Source organism: Piliocolobus tephrosceles, chromosome 19 (genome assembly GCF_002776525.5).
Source record: "Piliocolobus tephrosceles isolate RC106 chromosome 19, ASM277652v3, whole genome shotgun sequence".
Lineage (NCBI taxonomy): Eukaryota > Metazoa > Chordata > Mammalia > Primates > Cercopithecidae > Piliocolobus > Piliocolobus tephrosceles.
The window spans coordinates 6807212-6830109 of NC_045452.1; the positions used below are offsets into that span (position 1 = coordinate 6807212).

A 22898-nucleotide genomic window follows, 5' to 3' on the forward strand; every position below is an offset into this window, starting at 1 on the left:
CCCTATGCTTAGGGCTCATAGATGTGAACTCTCCACCCCCTGGGACCACATGGCCCCACCCCTGCCACTCCCTGACATCCTCAGGCAGAGGAGCTTGACCCAGGGCTCAGGGTGGGATCAGAAAGCTGGAGGGTCTGATTTGCATGGATGGACCTTCCTTCTCTCAGAGTATGAAGAGGGGCAGGGAGAGATTTGGGGAAGCTCTGCTTCAGCTGTGAGCACAGAAGGCAGGACTCGAGACAATCTTCATCATGACCCGGTCCCCTCTCCTCCTCACCCTTCTCATTCACTGCACAGGTGCCCAGACAGAGGGTCGGGGAGGGGTCCTGGAAGCCCATGAGGCCCTGCTTTCTCCTTCTCTCTCTAGACCAAGAATCACCACGTCTGTGTCTCTCCCGCTTCCAGGGTCCTGGGCCCAGTCTGTGCTGACGCAGCCGCCCTCAGTGTCTGCGGACCCAGGGCAGAAGGTCACCATCTCCTGCTCTGGAAGCAGCTCCAATATTGGGAGAAAATATGTATCCTGGTACCAGCAGCTCCCAGGAACAGCCCCCAAACTCCTCATCCATGAAAATAATAAGCGACCCTCAGGGATTTCTGAACGATTCTCTGGCTCCAAGTCTGGCACTTCAGCCACCCTGGGCATCACTGGGCTCCAGACTGGAGATGAGGCTGATTATTACTGCTTAGCATGGGATGACAGCCTGAGTGCTCACATGGTGCTCCAGGCCAATGGGGAACTGAGACAAGAACCTCCTTCCTCCTCTGCCAGGAGGGTGAGTGCCTGCAGCTGCTGCTCACGCCTGACCTGTAGCTTCTGCTGCAGCTCCCCCCTAGGGCCCTGCCTAGGAGTGGAGGCTCCCCCACTTTTGTCCTCAGAGTCAGGGACAGGGACCCCAAGAAACAGAATATCCTCCTCCCGCAGCTTGGGACACAGGGTCTCTGTACTGATATCGTGGGCCAAGGTGGCAGGTTCAGCTGTGTCTTCACAGACCTTCCTGTACCTGCCCATGGTGAGGGGACGGGGGAGGAGGTGTGGGCCTTTGAGCTTCACTAGAGACCTGAGGGTGTAGAGGTGCTTCACAAGACCTGGACTCCTTCCGTCACCCTCCTCCCATCACTCTGATCACTATAGCTATGGCCAGGTGAAGGCTTAGGGCTACCTGAGGACCTTGTTCAGCGCAGGGCCTCCATCCCGGGCATTGTTTCCAAACTCTGTAAGGGCTGTCTCTGAATCTGTAGAAAACATTTCTTTCTATATGCCCAGGACAGGGTTAGAGGGCACCAACCCCACCCCTTGCAAATTGCTCCTCACCTCTCAGTGCCACAATGAGGAGAAGAAAGAGTTAGAAATCAGGAATCTACTCAGGGCTCCCCTCTCTTCTCTCTCCCAGCCACCCCCTGGCTTCCTCCTTCCACAGAAAAAAAGAGGAGACAGCCACAGAGGGCATGGCGAGGTGCAGACATTATATTAGGCAGCAGCGCAAGCCAGTCCTTCAGATGATGGAGGGAGGTGGTGGACGTGTCTGGAACCAGAAAATAGTGAGGACACTCTTGCTAAAGTGAGGAGGAGGGGCATAAACTGAGGCTCAGATGGTGGACCAGATCTCCTGAGCCATCTACTCATTTTTTCTTGTGTTCCAGTTTGGGTAAGAAGAGAATTTTTAAAAAGTCTGAAGAGGTTCCTTTCCTCAGATAAGAATTTGTTGAGGATTCTTGCCCACTCAGGCATTGAAGGGAGGCTGAGCCACACTCTCAGGCCAATAGAATCGGGGGCTTTCAGGGAATTTGATTGTACTGAAGCTCCCAGACCCTGACATTTAAGACTTACGCCCTCGTAGCAGAGCCCAGCACTGACACCAAAATGGATGAAGGCTGATAGATAATCCCAGAATATTCTAGCTGACACTGACTCATGGAAAACAGAATCAAGTTAAAATATTGAAGTAATAAGGTGGCATCCCACAGTGAGGAGAAGAGAGCTTGGGTGGGGGAGGGTAGAGGAGCCATTAGAGGGTTGGACAAGGAGGACACAGAATCTGAGCTAAGTTTGTGAGGAAAACTCCACATGCTTCAGCGAAGACGGACAAGGAGGTAGGGAGTGTGAAAGCCATGGGAGCAGCTCTGGTCACCAGGAGAGAGTGGTCAGATTCAGCCCTGGTGTCTGGGGAGGAGGGACTGAAGCCTGGGTGAAGGGAGAGTGCAAGGCGGGCCTTAGGACCTGAGGGGTGCGCAGTGATCACACTGCTGGGGGTGTCCTTCAAGCGCAAGGGGGCTGCAGGAAGACTGGAACTCATTGTCACAATGGAAACTTAGACAACAGTTCCCCAGCCTTGTTCAAAGGCATCACAGGCCTTTCTCCTTTCCACATGGCAATGGGAGGAAAACTTATCTCTGAGATATATGAGATGTTAGTTCTCCATAACCTCTCCTGTCCCCTGGCTGAATTCCTATTTGGAAACAAAATGACTCTCCAGTTTTACATATGACATCCTCACTACAAAAAAGTTCCTGAATGAGAAAGATCTGCCCTCCCTGACCCACTGGTGAGGAATCTCAGCCTGCAAGACCAACGGACTAAATCATCCATGCCATCTCCCATGACAGCGTCATGGTGACCAGGCAGCTTATCTTATGGGTTTGGGCCACACACTGCCTGTCCCTAACATTGCAGCTGGGGACAATTACATGCTAAACTCATGGCCGGGAGATCTGGGGTCCAGATATGACAGGAAAAGGAAAAAGACCAGGAGCTCTGCCTAAGTAGCCACACTGTGTGAACCACTGCATCCTCCAGCCTCATCTTCAGTTTGTGGTGGGTGTTGTCTTGTGAAAATGGAAAGCTGGGCTGGGACACAAGCAAGAGAGTCTCTGACCCACAAATCTCCACCTTGGGCTCTCTGGCCTTTCTGATATTCTGTTCACAGATCAATCCTGGGCCAAGACACATCCATTCTCATCAAAGAGGCATTGACAGGAGAATTAGGTAACCTCAGGAGAGACAAGAAGCAGATAAACACCCTCATGTTGGCCTCCTAAGCACAGAGGAGAAAAAAGAAAGGGAAAGAAGTTCAAGAAGCCACACTAGAAGCCACTGATCACCATCACCGTGGCCCCTGTCATCCATCTACCCCTCTTTCCAGTCAGGACCAGATTCGTGGGACAGCATGTGGACCGACCCCTCTCTCCATGCACTCTTACGGTGCCTCCTTCTGCTCTCATCTCAAGGCACTGCTTGGCCAGGCCAGCTGTGTCACTGCTGAGAGTCTCCCCTTGGTCCTGGTCACAGGGTCTGGGATCAGCAGCAACCTGGCTTTGATTCAGCCGTGACCCTGCCCCTTCAGGACACAAAGCCAACTATTAAAGCCATAACTGAACTCTCCTAGATTATTCAAACCTTAGATTCTCCTTCTCAATGTCCTATTAGAAAGTGTCATCTCTATTTAAAATTTTCATGTTGTTTTCTCAGGTCTAGAGCTATTTGATTTCCAAAATTCTATACTCACCCTTCTATTCTCATTTCCTGTCATGGCTCATTTTCCACTCAGCAGCTAATGATGCCAACCATGTATCTACAGCCCATTGTCACAAAAAAGAGAGCGGGGAGGGTTCCTTAGACAAATACAGGGTTAGGAAAGAAAAGTGTCATTACCTCTTAGGAATTACTCCAAGATCTCAGAAAATTAATTCCAGAGATTCAAGAGTTTACTCCTCAGAAACGACAGCATGAATACATTAGGTAGTGAATGTTCTCAACGAATAACCTCTGAAAGGTCCAGAGTATATGCTTCAAAAAGTTAAGTGCATAACTTTCACAAGAATGTAGTATTAGCTTATGTCAACAATTTTAATTGGTATATATATTTCTGAAAAAAAGCAGTATGATGGTAAAAGAAATGTAAAAAAGCCTTTTTAAAACACAGTGCTTATAGTCCACCAGGATAGCACCTGTGAAGCAAATTTTCTTGGCTGAAGATACACTGTCTTTTAGAAAAATAGCAAGATAGTTGGAATTTGTCTTCTTCTCTCACAGTAATCTGAAAATTAACAAGATCCCATTTATATGAAATATCTAGAAATATACCTGTACATGTGGACATTGCCATCGCACACCTCCCATCCAGGCTCTCCCAACGTGGAGTCTCCTCTTTTTCTGCCCACGTTCTCCCCTTCTCCATGCCTCTCCTACTGACACGTGGCTCCACCCTGCCTTCCTCTCCAGTGGCCCCAGCAGATCAGGCCCAAGCAGTGAGCAAGCTCCTGGACTTGGGGAACAAAAGTGCATCTTCTTGGATTTCTGAGGACTTGCCCTGCCAGGGTGTCTTTCTCAATCACAATCACTCCTTCCTGGGAATCCACTTCTCCTAGATCCTGTTATTTATCTAATGTTATACATCTGTATCTACTTGGTGGACTTCCCTACATCTTCTCCTGAACCTCAGGAATCTTCAGGTCATGTCCACATTCCTTTGTTTCTCTTGTAGTCCCTTCTTCCTTCTTCCCCTGTGATCACACCTAGTCGAGGTCTCTTCTCAGACCCTGGAGTGCAGCAGGGACTTCTCTGGTCTCTGCCCCAGGGATTAAGGGGGTAGAAGAGAGGACTCCAGGGCCCCTCCTATGCCTGTGTTTTCATCAGGGCAGCTGCACAAGGTAGGGATTAGGCTGCCTAGATCAACATGGCATTTCTAACCCTGCGCTCTATGCTCAGCAAAAGATACGTGCTCAGTAACTATTTGGCAGAAACCTACCTTTTATCACATGGGCCACATTATGCTGGACCCAGGGTGGGGCTGACCTGGGAGAGGTAGCTGTGGACCTGCTCCTCACTCTGCCCTCACCCTAAGAGCTGATGGGGCATCCACCAGGAAGAGCATTCCTGGGCAGGGAGGGGGTCCTGGGCAGCCTTGTCCTGTATGTGAGGCACGGCTCAGCCCGGTCACAAGATCCGGATGACGATGACTGCAATTCTGGGGAAGTAGAGAGTGAAAATTGACCAGAATAACCCTCTGGGAATGTGCCCTGGGCATCCTAGAGGGAAGCGCTTCCCTCCTACTCAGTGCTGCAGGATCCACAGAGGAAGGAGAGCTCTGGACACCACGGAGGAGCCACATGAGAGGACCAGGTGTCCCCACACGTGGGAAAGTGAGTCCATGAAAGTCGGTCCCTGGTGTGGGTTTGAATCTGACGTATGAGGACATTGCGTAGTCACCACCTGAGTCCTCTACAATAAACAGTGAGAGCGCCGCAGACAGATTCACCCATAAGGAGCCCAGTAAAGTGGGAGAACTGCCCTGAGGTCACAGGGAGAAGACACAAGCACCTCCTGGCCTGGCCCTGAGCAGGGGCATTGGACAGAACAGCGGGGAGGCAGAGGTGTCTCTGGAGGTTCTGGTCACCTTGTCTTACAACGGTTTGTCTTGGTCTAGACACCAGGGGGCGCTTGGGGACCATTCCTGAGAAGACTGGGGGTGATCAGAGCAGAACCAGCCACCTGCGCTGTCTAGTGTCCTCTGCTCAGGGCTCACAGCTGTGTCCTCACCACCCCCTGGGACCACACAACCCCACTCCTGCCACCCCCTGACATCCTCAGGCATAGAGGCCTGACCCAGAGCCCAGAGTGGGATTAGAAAGCTGGGGGCCTGATTTGCATGGATGGACCCTCCCACTCTCAGAGTATGAAGAGGGGCAGGGAGAGATTTGGGGAAGCTCTGCTTCAGCTGTGGGCACAGGAGGCAGCACTCAGGACAGTCTCCAGCATGGCCTGGTCTCCTCTCCTCCTCACCCTTCTCATTCACTGCACAGGTGACTGGATACAGGTCCAGGGGAGGGGCCCTGGGAAGTTCGTGAATGACTGGTTTCTCCTCTTGTCTCTAGAAGCAGAATCATGATTCCTGTGTCTCTCCCACTTCCAGGGTCCTGGGCCCAGTCTGTGCTGACACAGCCACCCTCAGTGTCTGGGACCCCCGGGCAGAAGGTCACCATCTCGTGCACTGGGAGCAGCTCCAACATTGGAAGTTATGATGTGCACTGGTACCAGCAGCTCCCAGGAACGGCCCCCAAACTCCTCATCTATGAAAATAATAAGCGACCTTCAGGGGTTTCTGACCGATTCTCTGGCTCCAAGTCTGGTACCTCAGCCTCCCTGGCCATCACTGGGCTCCAGACTGAGGATGAGGCTGATTATTACTGCCAGTCCTATGACAGCAGCCTGAATGCTGACACAGTGCTCCAGGCCCGGAGGGAACTGAGACAAGAACCCACTTCCTCTTCTTCCAGGAGGGTGAGGGCACGGTAGCTGCTGTTCAGGCCTGGTATGTGGCTTCTGTGGCTGCTGCTTCCTTCATGGTCCCAGGGGCATCCAGAGCCCTGCCTGGGAGTGGAGGCTCCTCCTCCCCTTCTGTCCTCAGAGTCAGAAACAGGGAATCCAGGAAACAGAATGTCCCTCTCCCTTAACTTGGGACACAGGGTCTCTACACTGAAGTCCTGGGCTCAGGTGGCAGGTCCAGTTGTGTCATCTCAGACCCACCTCTGATGGGGAACCCATGTATTCATTATTCTCCTTCCCCCAATTCCAGGAGTTTCCGGGGCTGTGTCTTCCTCTCCCTGCTCCTCATTGTGAGTCCCTGTGTTTCTTTTCTCCTGAGCCTATTGGTTTTCTTAACAAAACTCCTTTTATGAAGGAAAAATGCACACCTAGTAAACCAGCTGAATTTATAGCCTTAAATTAGGCCCATTTTGACATTTTTCTGGATCGTTGAAAATATCACCACCCCTGAGCTATACAACCTGTGACCAACCACAGCAGCTCTTCAGGATACTTTGTCATCTCCTTCGCTCCCCGAATGCCCGCCTGGGCAGCCAGGAAACTGCCTTTGCCACTACTGTATGGTTTCCATTTTCTGAAACTCACTAGTGTTATCAAACACCATCTTCCCATTTGTTCGAGCTTCTTTCGCTCTGCATGCTTCTTTTGAGATTCTCCCTGTTGTTGCTGAATTGCATCCCATTCTGCAGAGGGCTCATTACAACCTTGGAGGGTCCTAGGACTTTTTTTCTGATTCTGTTTATTTACTTATGTATTTTAATGTTTGAATTTGTTGTCCATCAAATCAAACTCTACGGGTGATGTTCATCTAAGGTGACAGGAGTCAGTGAGGGCTTGTCTGGATTCCTGCTTCTTCATCTCTTGCCTCTGATTCTCTCTATAATGGGAGAGTTTCTCATCTTTTTTACATTTTTATATTAATTATTTTATTTTGGTTTTTTAAGGGTTTTGGTGTTTTTTAAATTTTTTATTTCAATACATTTTTGGGGAACAGATGGTGTTTTGCTATATAAATAAGTTTTTTAGTTGTGATTTCTGGGATTTTGGTGCCCTCATCACCCAAGCAGGGAACACTGCACCCAATGTGTAGTCTTTTATCCCTCACCCCATCCCACCCTTTCTCCTGAGTCCCCAAAGTCCGTTGTGTCATTCTTATGTCTTTGCGTCCTCATAGCTTAGCTCCCATTTACGAGTGAAAACATACGATGTTTGCCTTTTCATTCCTGAGTTAATTCACTTACAATAATAGTCTCCAATTCCATCCAGGTTTCTGTTAAGGCCATTATTTCATTCCTTTTTATGGCTGAGTAGTAGTCCACAGTATGTATGTCTGTGTGTATATATATATCACATTTGTTTTATCCACTTGTTGATTGATGGGCATTTGGGTTGGTTCTATGTTTTTGCAATTGCAAATGTGCTGCTATAAACATGAGTGTTCAACTATCTTTTTCATGTAATGACTTCTTTTCCCCTTGGTAGATACCTAGTAGTGAGATTGTTGGATCAAATGGTAGATCTGCTTTTAGTTCTTTAATGAATCTCCACACTCTTTTCCATAGTGGTTGTACTAGTTTACATTCCCAGCAATAGTGTAAAAGTGTTCCCTTTTCACCACATCCATGCCAACATCAGTTGTTTTAAATGTTTTTATTATGCCCATTATTGAGGGAGTAAGGTGGTATTACACTGTGGCTTTGATTTTCATTTCCCTAATCATTAGTGATCTTGAGCATTTTTTCCATATGCTTGTCAGCCATATCTTCTTTTGAGAATTGTCTATTCATGTCCTTTGCCCACTTTTTGATGGGATCATTTGTTTTTTTATTGCTGATTAGTTTGAGTTCTTTGCAGATTCTGGATATTAATACTTTATTAGATGTATAGATTGTGAAGATTTTCTTTCACTCTGTGGGTTGTCAGTTAACTCTGCTGATTGTTTATTTTGCTCTGCAGCAGCTATTTCATTTAATTCAGTCCCATCTATTTATCTTTGTTTTTAATGCATTTGATGTTGGATTCTTGGTTATAAAGTGTTTGCTTAAGCTAATGTCTAGAGCGTTTTTTTCAATGTTATCTTCTAGAATTTCTAAGGTTTCAGGTCTTAGATTTAAGTCTTTGACCAATCTTGTGTTAGTTTGTATAAGATGAGAGATGAGGATCCATTTTCATTCTTCTACATGTGGCTTGCCTATGATCTCAGCACCATTTGTTGAATAGCATCTCCTTTTCCCACTGTATGTTTTTGTTTGCTTTGTAAAAGATCAGTTGGCTCTAACTATTTTGCTCCATTTCTGCATTCTCTATTCTGTTACATTTGTCTATGTGCCTATTTTTACACCAGTACCATGCTGTTTTGGTCATTATGGCTTTATAGTATAGTTTGAAGTCAGGTAATGTGATGCTTTCAGATTTGTTATTTTTGCATAGACTTGTTTCGGCTATGTGGGCTCTTTGTTGGTTCCATATGAATTTTAGTTCTACGAAGCTCTGTGAAGAATGATGGATGTATTCTGATGGAAATTGCACTAAACTTGTAGATTGTTTTGGCAGTATGGTCATTTTCACAATACTCATTCTATACATCTGTGAGCATAAAATGTATTTCCATTTGTGTCATCTGTGATTTCTTTCAGCAGTGTTTTGCAGTTTTCCTTGTAGAGGTCTTTCACTTTCTTGGTTAGGTATATTTCTAAGTTTTGTATTTTTTTTTTTTTTTTTTTGGCAGCTATTGTAAAACGGGTTGAGTTCTTGCTTTGATTCTCAGCTTGGTTGCTGTTGTTCTATAGCACTGCTACTGATTTGTGTCCCTTAATTTTGTATCCAAAAACTTGCTGAATTATTTCACTAGGTCTAGAAGCTTTTAGGGTGAGTCTTCAGGGTTTTCTAGGTATACAATCATATTATCAGCAAACAGTGACAGTTTGACTTCCTTCTTATCAATTTGGATACCCCTGATTTCTTTCTCTTGTCTGATTGTTCTGGTTCAGACTTCCAGTACTATGTTGAATAAAAGTGGAGAAAGTGGGCATCTTTTTCTTGTTCCATTTCTCAGGGGAAATGCTTTTAACTTTCCTCCATTGAGTATAATGTTGACTGTGGGTTTGCCATAGATGGCTTTTGTTGCCATAAGGTATGGTCCCTTCTATGCCGATTTTGCTGAGGGTTTGAATCATAAAGGATGCTGGATTTTGTCAAATGCCTTTTCTGCATCTATTGAGATAATCGTGTGACTTTGGGTTTTAATTCTCTTTATGTGGTGTATCACATTTACCAACTTGTGGATGTTAAACCATCTCTGCATTTCTGGTATAAAAGCAACTTGATCATGGTGGATTGTCTTTTTTTTTTTTTTTGAGACAGAGTCTCGCTCTCTCGCCCGGGCTGGAGTGCAGTGGCCGGATCTCAGCTCACTGCAAGCTCCGCCTCCCGGGTTTACGCCATTCTCCTGCCTCAGCCTCCCGAGTAGCTGGGACTACAGGCGCCCACCACCTCGCCCGGCTAGTTTTTTATATTTTTTTTAGTAGAGACGGGGTTTCACCATGTTAGCCAGGATGGTCTCGATCTCCTGACCTCGTGATCCGCCCGTCTCGGCCTCCCAAAGTGCTGGGATTACAGGCTTGAGCCACCGCGCCCGGCCATGGTGGATTGTCTTTATGACAGCTGTTGGATTTGGGTAGCTAGTGTTTTGTTGAGGATTTTTGCATCTAGGTTCATCAGGAATATTGGTCTGTAGTTTATTTTTCTGTGATGTCCTCCCTGGTTTTGGTATTAGAGTGATACTGGCTTCACAGAATGATTTAGAAAGGATTCCCTTTTTCTCTATCTTGTTAAATAGTGTCAATAGGATTGGTACCAGTTCTTCTTCGAATATCTAATAGAATTCAGCTGTGAATCCATCTGGTCCTGAATTTTTTGTTGTTTGCAATTTTTTAAATTACCATTTCAATCTAGCGGCTTGTTATTGGTCTGTTTAGAGTTTCTACATCTTCCTGGTTTAACCTAATAGTGTTGTATATTTCCAGGAGTTCATCTATCTCCTTTAAGATTCTAGTTTATGTACATAAAGGAGTTCATAGTAGCCTTTAATAATCTTTTGTATTTCTGTGGTATCAATAATAATATCTCCCATTTCGTTTCTGATTGAGCTTATGTGGATCTTCTCTTTTCTTTTCTTGGTTAATCTCACTAATGGTCTGCCAATTTTATTTATCTTTTCAAAGGACCAGCTTTTTGTTTCATTTATCTTTTGTTTTTTTTTTTTTAATTTTGATTTCATTTAGTTCTGCTCTGACCTTCGTTATTTATTTTCTTTTCCTGGGTTTGGGTTTGGATTGTTGTGGTTTCTCCAGTTCTGTGAGGTGTGACCTTAGATTGTCTATTTGTGCTCTTTCAGACTTTCTGATGTAGGTATTTAATGCTATAAACTTTCCTCTTAGCACCACTGTTGCTGTATCCCAGAGCTTTTGATTAGTTGCATTAAGATTTAGAACAACTGCAATCTTACTATCAGTCAACAGCTTTTTAATTCCTGAGGGTGTGCCCTCATTTAATCCCGACAAGCTTTATTATTGCTTTTCAGGCAGTAGGCCCTGAGTGAAGAGATAGTGTTTGTGGCCTGGAGGTAAGGTTCTAAAATTTATCAAATATTAAATTGATGCACAAGTAATTGCAGGTTTTACAAATAAAAGTAATGGCAAAACCCACAAGGACTTGTGCACCAACCTGATATAAACACTGGAGGACAGTTACATTTGAATTCAGTAAAAACAATGATAAAGAATCAGTATGTGTATCTCCCACACAATATTGTTCAACTGAAATACAAACAACTGGGTGCCCTGCATTTTATCTGGAAACTCCACACAGGGTTCACAGCTTGAAAGAGGCAGAGCTGAGACAGGCCTGCCCTTCCTGATGCCAGGTCTAGGTGCTTAACCTCAAAGACAGAGCTTCTCTAAGACAGCTACCCTCAAGTGAGCATGTCAGTTGGCACTAAACACATGTGATATGATCCCCAATTAATGATCCCTACTCACTTCCCTAATTCTTTCCATTATCCTTTAAGTTTGCAGACTCAGGGCCTTCCCAGAAATTGCTACAGCCTGAGGTCTGGACCTGGGACCTCATGTCCTGTCACAACCAGATGCAATGGGGCTCTTCAGTCCCCACACAGAATGGCTTCAGCCAGGAGGGCATAAATAACACGTAAAATTAGTAGAGCTCAGACTGGCTCTCCTTCTATCCAATGACAGATGAAACTTCAGGGCTCTGATGTTTGTCAGGGAATCTCCTTCAGGGAGGCCAAGATCCCAGGACTTTACTAAAATTAGCAAAGTGGACCAGACAGGCATATCATGGTACAGGAATTGTGTTCACAGCAATAAGTGCAGATGCATCTTAACAAGTGCCCCCACAGTTCTATCTGTGGTGAAAAAGGAAATAGACAAAGGTATGGAGAAACTGAAGGACTCAATGGGTCTCGAACTGAGGTAGCACTGGGTGCTATGGGTTTGTCCTGCAGCAGTCTGCAGATGATGACAGCTGGGAAGCCAGCCCCTGCTGTGACCTTGTTTCATCTGCTCACTGGATCAGTGGCTGTGTCCTCACAGGAAAGCTGACTGCAGCCAGCCTGGCCTTCTCCACCCCACCTGGGAAATGTATTCAAGTGACTGTCTGGGGTGAGGTTCTACTAAGGGCTTGGGAGATATGGGGAGGGGGCTGATTTGCATGAAAGAACCATTTCACCCCCTTTCCTTCACCTAAAACCCATTAATAGAAACTTTGGGGCCATTCATAGAAGTCCAGCTGGTCTCCTACATTTGGGGGGCGTAAAGGATTAATGCCTGATTGAGGCCTGATCAATCTAAAGGAAGAGGGGTTATCAGCAGGTGGTGGTCAGAGTGAGAAAGGAATTGACTTTTTTGAGAGATTCATCAACACAGCCACCAACTCTGGGACAAATGGGGTGACTCCCTATAACTGTCACCCCAAATTACCCACAGGAGCCTGAGCCAGTCCCCTACTTCTATTGCTTCTGATTCTGGCCCATTCCCCTCCTGTCCCTAAACACGTTGCCCATGTCTGGGTCCAGGGTGGCAGAGATACCTCCATCTCAGTCAACATCTACAGAGGGCCTCTTCTGTTCCCCTCCCTCCTCATGCAGGTTACTACTGTTGTGGGTCTGGAGGAGTGACCTGTGGAGTACACAAGGTATCCCTTCCTATCTAAAGCCAGGCATGTAATAGACATGGTATGGTTTGGTGTAGAGCAGAGTGGCTCATCCAGATGCAAAGCACTAAGACCCTGGCTACAGAAAAATTATTTCACAAAACTCCACACCCTTTCATGACAAAAACTCGATGAATTATAAATAGAAGGAAACTACCTCAACATAGTAAAGACCATCTATGAAACTCCCATAGCTAACATCATATAAAATCTGAATAATGAGAGGTATTTTCTGTAATATCAGGAACAAACCAAGGATGCATACTTTCACATCTTCAATTGCAAATATTATTGGAAGACTTAGGCAGAGCATTTAGCCAAGAAAAAGAAATAAGCAGAAAAAAAACAAGAATTGAAAGTAAAAAATTATCTCTGCTTTCAGATGACATAATATCATATGTAGAATGCCATTAAAAGACCCAGAAAATAATTCTGAAAGAATTATTTAACGGCCGGGCACGGTGGCTCAAGCCTGTAATCCCAGCACTTTGGGAGGCCGAGACGGGCGGATCACGAGGTCAGGAGATCGAGACCATCCTGGCTAACATGGTGAAACCCCGTCTCTACTAAAAATACAAAAAACTAGCCGGGCGAGGTGGCGGGCGCCTGTAGTCCCAGCTACTTGAGAGGCTGAGGCAGGAGAATGGCATAAACCCGGGAGGCGGAGCTTGCAGTGAGCTGAGATCCGGCCACAGCACTCCAGCCCGGGCAACAGAGCGAGACTCCGTCTCAGACAAAAAAAAAAAAAAAAAAAAAAGAATTATTTAAGAACATCTCACGGCTAGACATGGTGGCTGACACCTATAATCCCAACACTAGGGAGGCTAAGGTGGGAGAATTGCTTGAGGTTAACAGTTCAAGAACAGCATGAGCAACAAAGCAAGAAGCTGTCTCTACCAAAATAAAGAGGAAGGAAAGTCACTTATATTTCTGTACTTAAACAACCAAACAGCAAATCACCCAAAATGAAATTAAGAAAACAATTCAGGAGGATGCACAGACCCTCTGAAGGAAGGGAACTGCACCCACAGGACCTGGGAGACACCCCAAATACTGTGAGTGCCTCAACTGCGGAAGTGGGAAAGGGAGACCCTCCTCTCCCAAACACACACCCCTACTGGAGAATCTGAAGGTCTGTTTGTGGGAGAAGTTCTCAACTTTACCTGGAGCGGAGCTAAGTTAAACAGCCAAGCTCAGTGAAATACAGGGGTGTAGGAGGTAGCAGAGAGGCCCTGGGGACTTGCTGAATCCCCAAGCAACCCATTCCTGCCTGGCACCACAGGGATACATCAGGAAGGAGGGCAGAGGAGCAGTGGGTAAAACTCCACGGGGAGGACTTCCTAGCTGAACTTTGCAACAATTTGAATGGGGTGAGGGACCTCCTGGTGGGAATTTGGGGTAGGGCACAATTCGGCTTGCAGACTTCACAGCAGGAAAAAAAACTAAAGCATTTTTCTTTCACAGCTGGGAGGCAGAAAGCCTCAGGCAAGTTTTCAAGCCATACTCGCCCTCAGGCTGGAAACAGACTCAGGGCTATTGTCAGGGGCACAGTGAGGGGAGTGAGACCGGCCCTTTGGTTTGCATGGAGCTGGGTGAGACCTGTGACGGCTGCCTTTCCCCTACTTCCCTGACAACTGGCATGATTCAGCAGAGGCAACCCTAAGGAGTCCTCCTAGGTATACAACTCCAGGGACCTGGGAATCTCACCCCCATCCCTCACAGCAGCTGCAGCAAGACCCTCCCAAGGAGAGTCTGAGGTCAGACACGCCTAGCCCCGCCCCCACCCGATGGTCCTTCCCTACCCACTGTAGTAGCAGAAGATAAAGAACATAATCTTGGGAGTTCTAGGGCCCCACCCACCACCTGTCCCTCTCCACAATACTACAGCTGATGCTTTCAAGAAAGCACCATCTCCTGGCAGGGGGCCAACCAGCACAAAAATAGAGCATTAAACTACAAAAGCTAAGAACCATCACAGAGTCGATTGCACCCTCCGCCGCCTCCACCAGAACAGGCACTAGTATCCATGACTGAGAGGCTCATAGATAGTTCACATCACAGGATTCTGCAGAAACCCCAAGTATCAGCCGGGTATACTTGCTGGGTGGCTAGATCCAGAAGAGAAACAACAATCACTGCAGTTCAGCTTACAGGAAGACACATCCACAGGAAAAGGGGAGAGTACTACATCAAGGGAACACCCCACGGAACAAAAATATCTGAACAGCCTTTAGTGCTACACTTTTCCTCTGACAGAGCCTACCAAAATGAGAAATAACCAGAAAACCAACTCTGGTAATGTGACAAAACAAGGCTCATCAACACCGCCCCGCCGCACCCCACCCACAACACACTCACTAGTTCACCGGAAATGGATCCAAACCGAGAAGAAATCCCTAATGTACCTGAAAAAGAATTCAGGATGTTAGTTATTGAGCTAATCAGGGAGGGATCAGAGAAAGGCGAAGTCCAATGCAAAGAAATCCAAAAAAATGATACAAGAAGTGAAGGGAGAAATATTCAAGAAAATAGATAGCTTAAAGAAAAAACAATCAAAAATTCATGAAACTTTGTACACACTTTTAGAAATGAGAAATGCTCTGAAAAGTTTTAGCAATAGAATTGAAAAGTAAAAAAAAGAAATTAAGAGCTGGAAGACAAGGTCTTTGAATTAATCCAACCCAAGAAAGACAAAGAAAAAGATTAAGAAAATGTGAAAAAAGTCTCCAAGAAGTTTGAGATTATGTTAAACGACCAAACCTAAGAATAATCAGTGTTTCTGAAAAAGAAGACAATTCTAAAAGCTTGGAAAACATATTTGGGGGAGTAATCAAGGAAAACTTCCCTGGCCTTGCTAGAGACCTACACATGCAAATACAAGAAGCACAAAGAACACCTGGGAAATTCATCGCAAAAAGCTCTTCAACTGGGCACATTGTCATCAGGTTACCCAAAATTAAGATGAGGGAAAGAATCTTAAAAGCTGTGAGGCAGAAGCACCAGGTAACCTATAAAGGAAAACCTGTTAGATTAACAGGTTTCTCAGCAAAAATCCCACAAGCTAGATGGGATTGGGGCCCTATATTCAGCCTCCTTAAACAAAACAATTGTCAGCTAACAATTTTGTATCCAGTGAAACTAAGCATCATATATGAAGGAAAGATATAGCAATTTTCAGACAAACAAATGCTGAGAGTATTTGTCATTACCCAGCTAGCAGCAAAGGAACTGTTAAAAGGAGCTCTAAATCTTGAAACAAATCCTGAAAACATCAAAACAGAATCTCTTTACAGCATAAATCACACGGACCCTATACAGCAAAATTACAAGTTAAAAAGCAAAATGCAAAAAAGAAAAGACAAAGTATGCAGGCAACAAAGAGCATAATGAATGCAAGGGTACCTCACATTTCAATACAAACATTGGATGTACATGGCTTTAATGTTCCACTTAAAAGATACAGAAAAGCAGAATGGATAAGAACTCACCAACCAACTAGCTGCTGCCTTCAGGAGACTCACCTAACACATAAACACTCATATAAACTTAAAGGGGTGGAAAAAGGCATTTCAGGCAAGTGGACACCAAAAGCGAGCAGGAGTAGCTATTCTTATGTCAGACAAAACAAACTTTAAAGCAACAGTGATTAAAAGAGACAAAAAGGGACATTATGTAATGGTAAAAGGCCTTTTCCAACAGGATGATATCACAATGCTAAACACAAGTGCACCTAGCACTGGAGCTCCAAAATTGATAAAATGATTACCAATAGACCTAAGAAATGAGATAGACAGCAACACAATAATATTGGGGGACTTCAATACTCCACTGATAGCACTAGACAGGTCATCAAGACGGAAAGTCAACAAAGAAACAATGGATTTAAACTACACATTGAAACAAATGGACTTAACAGATTATATAGAACATTTTATCCAATAACCGCAGAATACACATTCTATTTAAGAGCACACGAAACTTTCTCCAGGATAGACCATATGATAGGCCATAAAATGAGCCTCAATAAATTTATGAAAATTGAAATTATATCAAGTACTCTCTCAGACCACAATGGAAAAACTAGAAATCAACTCTGAAAAGAACCTTCAAAACCATACAAACACATGAAAATTAAGTAACCTGCTCCTGAATGAGCACTCGCTCAAAAATGAAATCAAGATAAAATTTTAAAATGCTTTAAACTGAACAACAATAATGACACAACCTATCAAAACCTCTGGGATACAGCTAAAGTGGTGCTAAGAAGACAGTTCATAGCCCTAAACACCTACATCAAAAAGTCTGAAAGAGCGCATCTAAGGTCATACCTCAAGGAACTAGAGAAACAAGAACAAACCAAACCCAAACAGAACAGAAGAAAGGAAATAACCAGGATCAGAACAGAGCTAAATGAAATTGAAGCCAAAACAATACAAAAGATAAATGAAACAAAAAGCTGGTTCTTTGAAAAAATAAATAAAATTGATAAACCATTAGCAAGAGTAACCAAGAAAAGAAGACAGAAAATCCAAATAACCTCACAGAGAAACAAAACAGGTGATAGTAAAACTAATACCACTGAAATACAAAAGATCATTCAAGGCTTCTGTGAACACTAGAAAACCTAGAAGATATGCATAAATTCCTGAAAAAGTACAACCCTCCTAGCTTAAATCAGGGAAGATTAGATACCCTGAACAGACCAATAACAAGCAGTGAGATTGAAATCGTAATTTAAAAATTACCAAGAACAACAACAACAAAAATCCAGGACCAGACGGATTCACAGCAGAATTCTACCAGACATTCAAAGAATTGGTGCCAATCTTTGTGGCACTATTCCATAAGATAGGGAAAGAAGGAACCTTCCCTAATTAATTCTATGAAGCCAGCATCACCCTAATACCAAAACCAGGAAAGGACACAACCAATAAAGAAAACTACAGATCGATATCCTTGATGAACATAGATGATAAAATCTTTAAGAAAATACTAGCTAGCCGAATCCAACAACATATAAAAAAGATAATCCACCAGGATCAAGTGGGCTTCAGTGATGGTTTAATATAAGCAAGTCAATAAATGTGATACACCAGATAACAGAATTAAAAACAAAAACACATTATTATCTACATAGATGAAGAAAAAGCATTTGACACAATTCATCATTGCTTTATGATTAAAACTCACAGCAAAATCGGCACACAAGGGACTTTGCTTAATGTAATAAAAGCCATCTATGACAAACCCACAGCAACATAATACTGAATGGGGAAAAGTCGAAAGTATTCCCTCTGAGAATGGGAACAAGACAAAAATGCCCACTCTCACCACTTCTCTTCAACATAGTACTGGAAGTCCTAGCCAGAGCAATCAAACAAGAGAAAGAAATCATGGGCATCCAAATTAGTAAAGCGGAAGTGTAACTATCACTGTTTGCTGATAATATGATCACTTATCTAGAAAACCCTAAGGACTCCTCCAGAAAGCTCCTAGAACTGATAAAGGAATTCAGCAAAGTTTCTGGATACAAGATTAAGGTACACAAATCAGTAGCTCTTTATACACCAACAGTGACCAACTGGAGAATCAAATTAAGAACTCATCTCCTTTTACAATAGCTGCAAAATAAATAAATAAATAAATAAATAAAATACTTAGGAATATACCTAACAAAGGAGTTGAAAGACCTCTACAAGGAAAACCACAAAACAGTAATGAAAGAAATCATAGACGACACAAACAAATGGAACCAAATTCCATGCTCATAGATGGATAGAATCAATATTGTGAAAATGACCATACTGTTAAAAGCAATCTACAAATTCACTGCAATCCCCATCAAAATACCACCATCATTCTTCACAGAGTTAGAAAAAACAATTCTAAAATTCACATGAAACCAGTAAAAAAAAAAAAAGCCCGCAGAGCCGAAGTAAGACTATGCAAAAAGAACAAATCTAGAGTCATCACACACTAGTTTCAAACTACACTATAAGGTCATAGTCACCAAAACAGTGTGGTACTGGTATAAAAATAGGCACATACACCTATGGAACAGAATAGAGAACACAGAAATAAACCTGAATACTTATAGACAACTGATCTTCGACAAAGCAAGCAAAAACACAAAATGGGGAAAGGACACCATTTTCAACAAACGGTGCTGTGGTAATTAACTAGCCATATATAGGAGAATGAAACTGGATCCTCATCTCTCACCTTACACAAAAATCAACTCAAGATTGATTAAAGACTTAAACATAAGACCCCTGAAACTATAAAAATTCTAGAAGATAACATTGGAAAAATGCTTCTAGACATTAGCTTAGGCAAGGATTTCATGACCAAAAACCCAAAAGTAAATGCATTATAAACAAAGATAAAGAGCTGGGACCTAATTAAACTAAAGAGCTTTTGCATGGCAAAAGGAACATTCAGAAGAGTAAACAGACAACCCACAGTGTGGGAGAAAATCTTCACAATCTATACAACTGACCAAGGACTAATATCCAGAATCTACAATGCACTCAAACAAACCAGTAAGAAAAAAACACACAATCTCATCAAAAAGTGGACTAAGGACATGAATAGACAATTCTCAAAAAAGATATACAAATGGCCAACAAACATGAAAAAATGTTCATCATCACTAATGATTAGGGAAATAAAAATCAAAACCACAATGTGATACCACCTCACTCCGGCAAGAATTGCCATAATTGGAGAATCAAAAACAGCGGATGCTACCATGGATGCAGCTTTCAGGGAACACTTCTACACTGCTGGTGAGAATGTAAACTTCTACAGCCACTATGGAAAACAGCACGGAGATTCCTTAAATAACTAAAAGTAGAACTACCATTTGATCCAGCAATGCCACTACTGGGTATCTACCCAGAGGAAAGGAAGTCATTATTCGAGAAAGATACTTGCACACGCATGTGTGTAGCAGCACAATTGCAAAATCATGGAACCAACCCAAATGCCCATCAGTCAACGAGTAGATAAAGAAACTGTAGTATGTATATATTATGGAATAGTACTCAGCCATAAAAATGAATGAATTAACAGCATTTGCAGCAACCTGGATGAGACTGGCGACTATTCTCTATTCTAAGTGAGGTAACTCAGGAATGGAAAACCAAACATCGTATGTTTTCACTGATATGTGGGAGCTGAGCTATGAGAACACAAAGGCATTAGAATGACACAGTGGACTTTGGGGACTTGGGGGGAAGAGCATGAGAGCCGCAAGGAATAAAAGACAACAAACATGGTGCAGTGTATACTGTTTGGGCGATGGGTGCACCTGGATCTCACAAATCACCACTAAAGAACTTACGCATGTAACCAAACACCATCTTCCCAATAACTTATGGGAAAAAAAGAATATTATAACAATGGAATCATATATTATGTAGCCTTTCAACACTGGTTTTTTTCAAGGAGCACAGTTTTCTTGAGATATATCTGAGTTGCATTGTATCAATTATATAGTTTGTTTCTTTTTATTGCTGAGTAATGTTTCATGGTACGGTTGTATCAAGCTTGTTTAACCATTCACCAGTTGAGGAACATGTAGATTCTCTCCAGTTCTGTTTTGTTTGTTTGTTTGTTGGTTGGTTTGTTTTTTTGGCTATTAGGAATAAAACTGCTATGAACATTCTTATACATTTAAAAAAAGAAAACAATTCAAATTTTATCATTAGAATGAGTAAAATATGGGAGGCACGGTACCTCGTGCCCACAATCCCAGCACTTTGGGAGGCTGAGACGGTGGATCATCAGAGGTCAGGAGTTGTCTGTACTAAAAAAAAAAAAAAAAAAAAAGATGAGGCTGGGCGCGGTGGCTCAAGCCTGTAATCCCAGCACTTTGGGAGGCCAAGACGGGTGGATCATGAGGTCAGGAGATTGAGACCATCCTGGCTAACACGGTGAAACCCCATCTCTACTAAAAAATACAAAATACTAGTGGGGCGAGGTGGCAGGCGCCTGTAGTCCCAGCTACTCGGGAGGCTAAGGCAGGAGAATGGCCTAAACCCGGGAGGCGGAGCTTGCAGTGAGCTGAGATCTGGCCACTGCACTCCAGCCTGGGCAACAAAGCGAGACTCCGTCTCAAAAAAAAAAAAAAAAAAAAAAAAGATGAAAAAATTAGCTGGGTGGGTGGCATACTCGGTGATTGCAGCTACTCATGAGGCTGAGGCACAATAATCACTTGAACCCAGGAGACAGAGTTTGCAGTGAGAGGAGATGGTGCCACTGCACTCTAACCTAGGTGACACAGTGAGACTCTGTCCAAAATAAATAAATAAATGTAAAATACTTAAGAATAAACTTAAGAAGGTAAAACACTTGCACATTGAAAACAATAAAACATTGCTAAAAGAAATTGAAGAATACACAAATAAATGCAAAGATGTTTTTGGTTATGTATTGGAAAACTCAATATTGTTAAGATACCAGTAGAAACCAAAATAAAATATACTATAGAGTCATCACAATATTTATCAAAATTCCGATACTACTTGGTGCAAGAATAGATATAATTTTAAAATTTGTGTAGAATATCAAGATACCCAAAATAGCCAAAATAATCTTGTAAAAGAAGAACAGTGTTGGAGTCCTGATACTTCCTGATTTCAAAACATACTAAAAAGATACACTAATCAAAACAGAGTGGTACATATAGACAGACATACAGACAAATAGAATAGAATTGAGTGCCTTGGAGAACATTCTCAGTTATATGGTCAAATGATTTTTTTTTTTTTGAGACGGAGTCTCGCTCTGCCGCCCAGACTGGAGTGCAGTGGCCGGATCTCAGCTCACTGCAAGCTCCTCCTCCCGGGTTTACGCCATTCTCCTGCCTCAGCCTCCCGAGTAGCTGGGACTATAGGCGCCCGCCACCTCGCCCGGCTAGTTTTTTGTATTTTTTAGTAGAGATGGGGTTTCACCGTGTTAGCCAGGATGGTCTCGATCTCCTGACCTCGTGATCCGCCCGTCTCGGCCTCCCAAAGTGCTGGGATTACAGGCTTGAGCCACCACGCCCGACCTCAAATGATTTTTAAAAAGCTTGTCAAGACCATTCAGTGGGGCAATAACAGTCTTTTTAACAAATGCTGTTGAGAAAACTGGATATCCACATGCAATCTGGAAGAGAATCAAAGATGCAGATGGAGGAGCCACAACTAAGTCTTAAAAGAAAACATTGGGAAGAAGGTCCACAACATGGGGTTTGGAAATGATTTCTTGGATATGACACAAAAAAGACAGGGAAAACATAGTAAAAGAAGAATATAGATAAATTGGATGTCATCAAATTGTAAAACTTATGTGCATCAAAGGACACTACCAACAGAGTGAAAATGCAAATAATAGAATGGGAAAGATTGTTACAAACTTTATATCTGATAAGGCATCAAAGCTATAGAAAGAACTCCTACAACTCAACAGTAACAACAAAAATAGGAATAACCTGAATAAAACAATGACAAAGGACTTGAGTAGATATTACTACAAAAAAAGACCTACGAATGTCCAATAAGTACATCAAAAGATGTTCAGCATCACTAATTATTAGTACCATGCAAATCAAATCACAATAATATACAACTCTACACTCATTAGGATGACATTAAACAAATAATAGAAAATAAAAAGTTCCAGCAAAGACTTTTGGAAATCGCAACTGTTACCATTTGCTGGAGAGACTGCAGAATGATGCATCCACTGTGGATGCCTTATGGCTGTTCCTTATAAAATTAACCATAGAATTACCATTTTATCAGAATTTTCACTTCTGGGAATGTGCCTGAAAAAATTGAAAGCAAGATCTCAAAGAAAAAATTGTACACCCTTGTATATAGCAGCATTGTTCACAATAGCTAAAAGGTGGAGGCAGCCCGAGTGTCCATCTAATGAATAAACGAGATATATCATACACACACAAGGGAATATTATTCAGCCTTAAAAAGAAAGTCTGACCCATGTGATGGCATGGATGAACCTTTAAGACATCATGCCAGCAGAAATAAGCTGACTTCAAAAGGACAAAAATTGTTTGCCAGCCCTTATATGAGGTACCTAGAGGAGTCAACTCCACAGTGACAAGAAGTAAAATGATGTTTCCCAGATATGAAGTTTTGGTTTGGGAAAATAAAAATTTTGTGGAGATGAGTGGTGGTATTGTGGTTGTACAACAGTGTTAATTTACTTAATATCACTGAAGTATACATTTGAAAATTGTTAAAAATAATGTATTTTATGTTTGACTATTTTACCACAGTAAAAAAGAGGAAGATTTATGTTTGGTGCCGTTTCTCTACTTCCAAGAACAGTGGAT

General features: G+C 43.1%; 1 protein-coding gene and 1 gene segment (V, D, J or C); both read left to right on the top strand.

Annotated features, from left to right (window-relative positions):
• The first annotated feature begins 204 nt into the window (after positions 1 to 204).
• LOC116418542 lies at positions 205 to 2190 on the top strand. The gene is made up of 3 exons (XM_031934655.1): positions 205 to 773; positions 923 to 1010; positions 2075 to 2190. The coding sequence occupies exons 1-3, from the start codon at positions 252 to 254 to the stop codon at positions 2188 to 2190; spliced, it is 726 nt and encodes a 241-aa protein (XP_031790515.1). The 5' UTR covers positions 205 to 251.
• Positions 2191 to 5642: 3452 nt separating this feature from the next.
• Positions 5643 to 22864, top strand: LOC113223385. The segment is given in 3 exon segments: positions 5643 to 5799; positions 5910 to 6308; positions 22842 to 22864. Coding segments are annotated over 2 exon segments (537 nt in total).
• Positions 22865 to 22898: the final 34 nt, after the last annotated feature.

Excerpts from the sequence above, each read along its gene's own strand:
- LOC116418542 (XM_031934655.1), top strand. The coding sequence starts at position 252 with ATGACCCGGTCCCCTCTCCTCCTCACCCTTCTCATTCACTGCACAGGT. Across the intron at positions 774-922 it reads CTTCCTCCTCTGCCAGGAGG|CTTGGGACACAGGGTCTCTG; the intron begins GTGAGTGCCTGC and ends CTCCTCCCGCAG. Across the intron at positions 1,011-2,074 it reads CCTTCCTGTACCTGCCCATG|CGAAGACGGACAAGGAGGTA; the intron begins GTGAGGGGACGG and ends CACATGCTTCAG.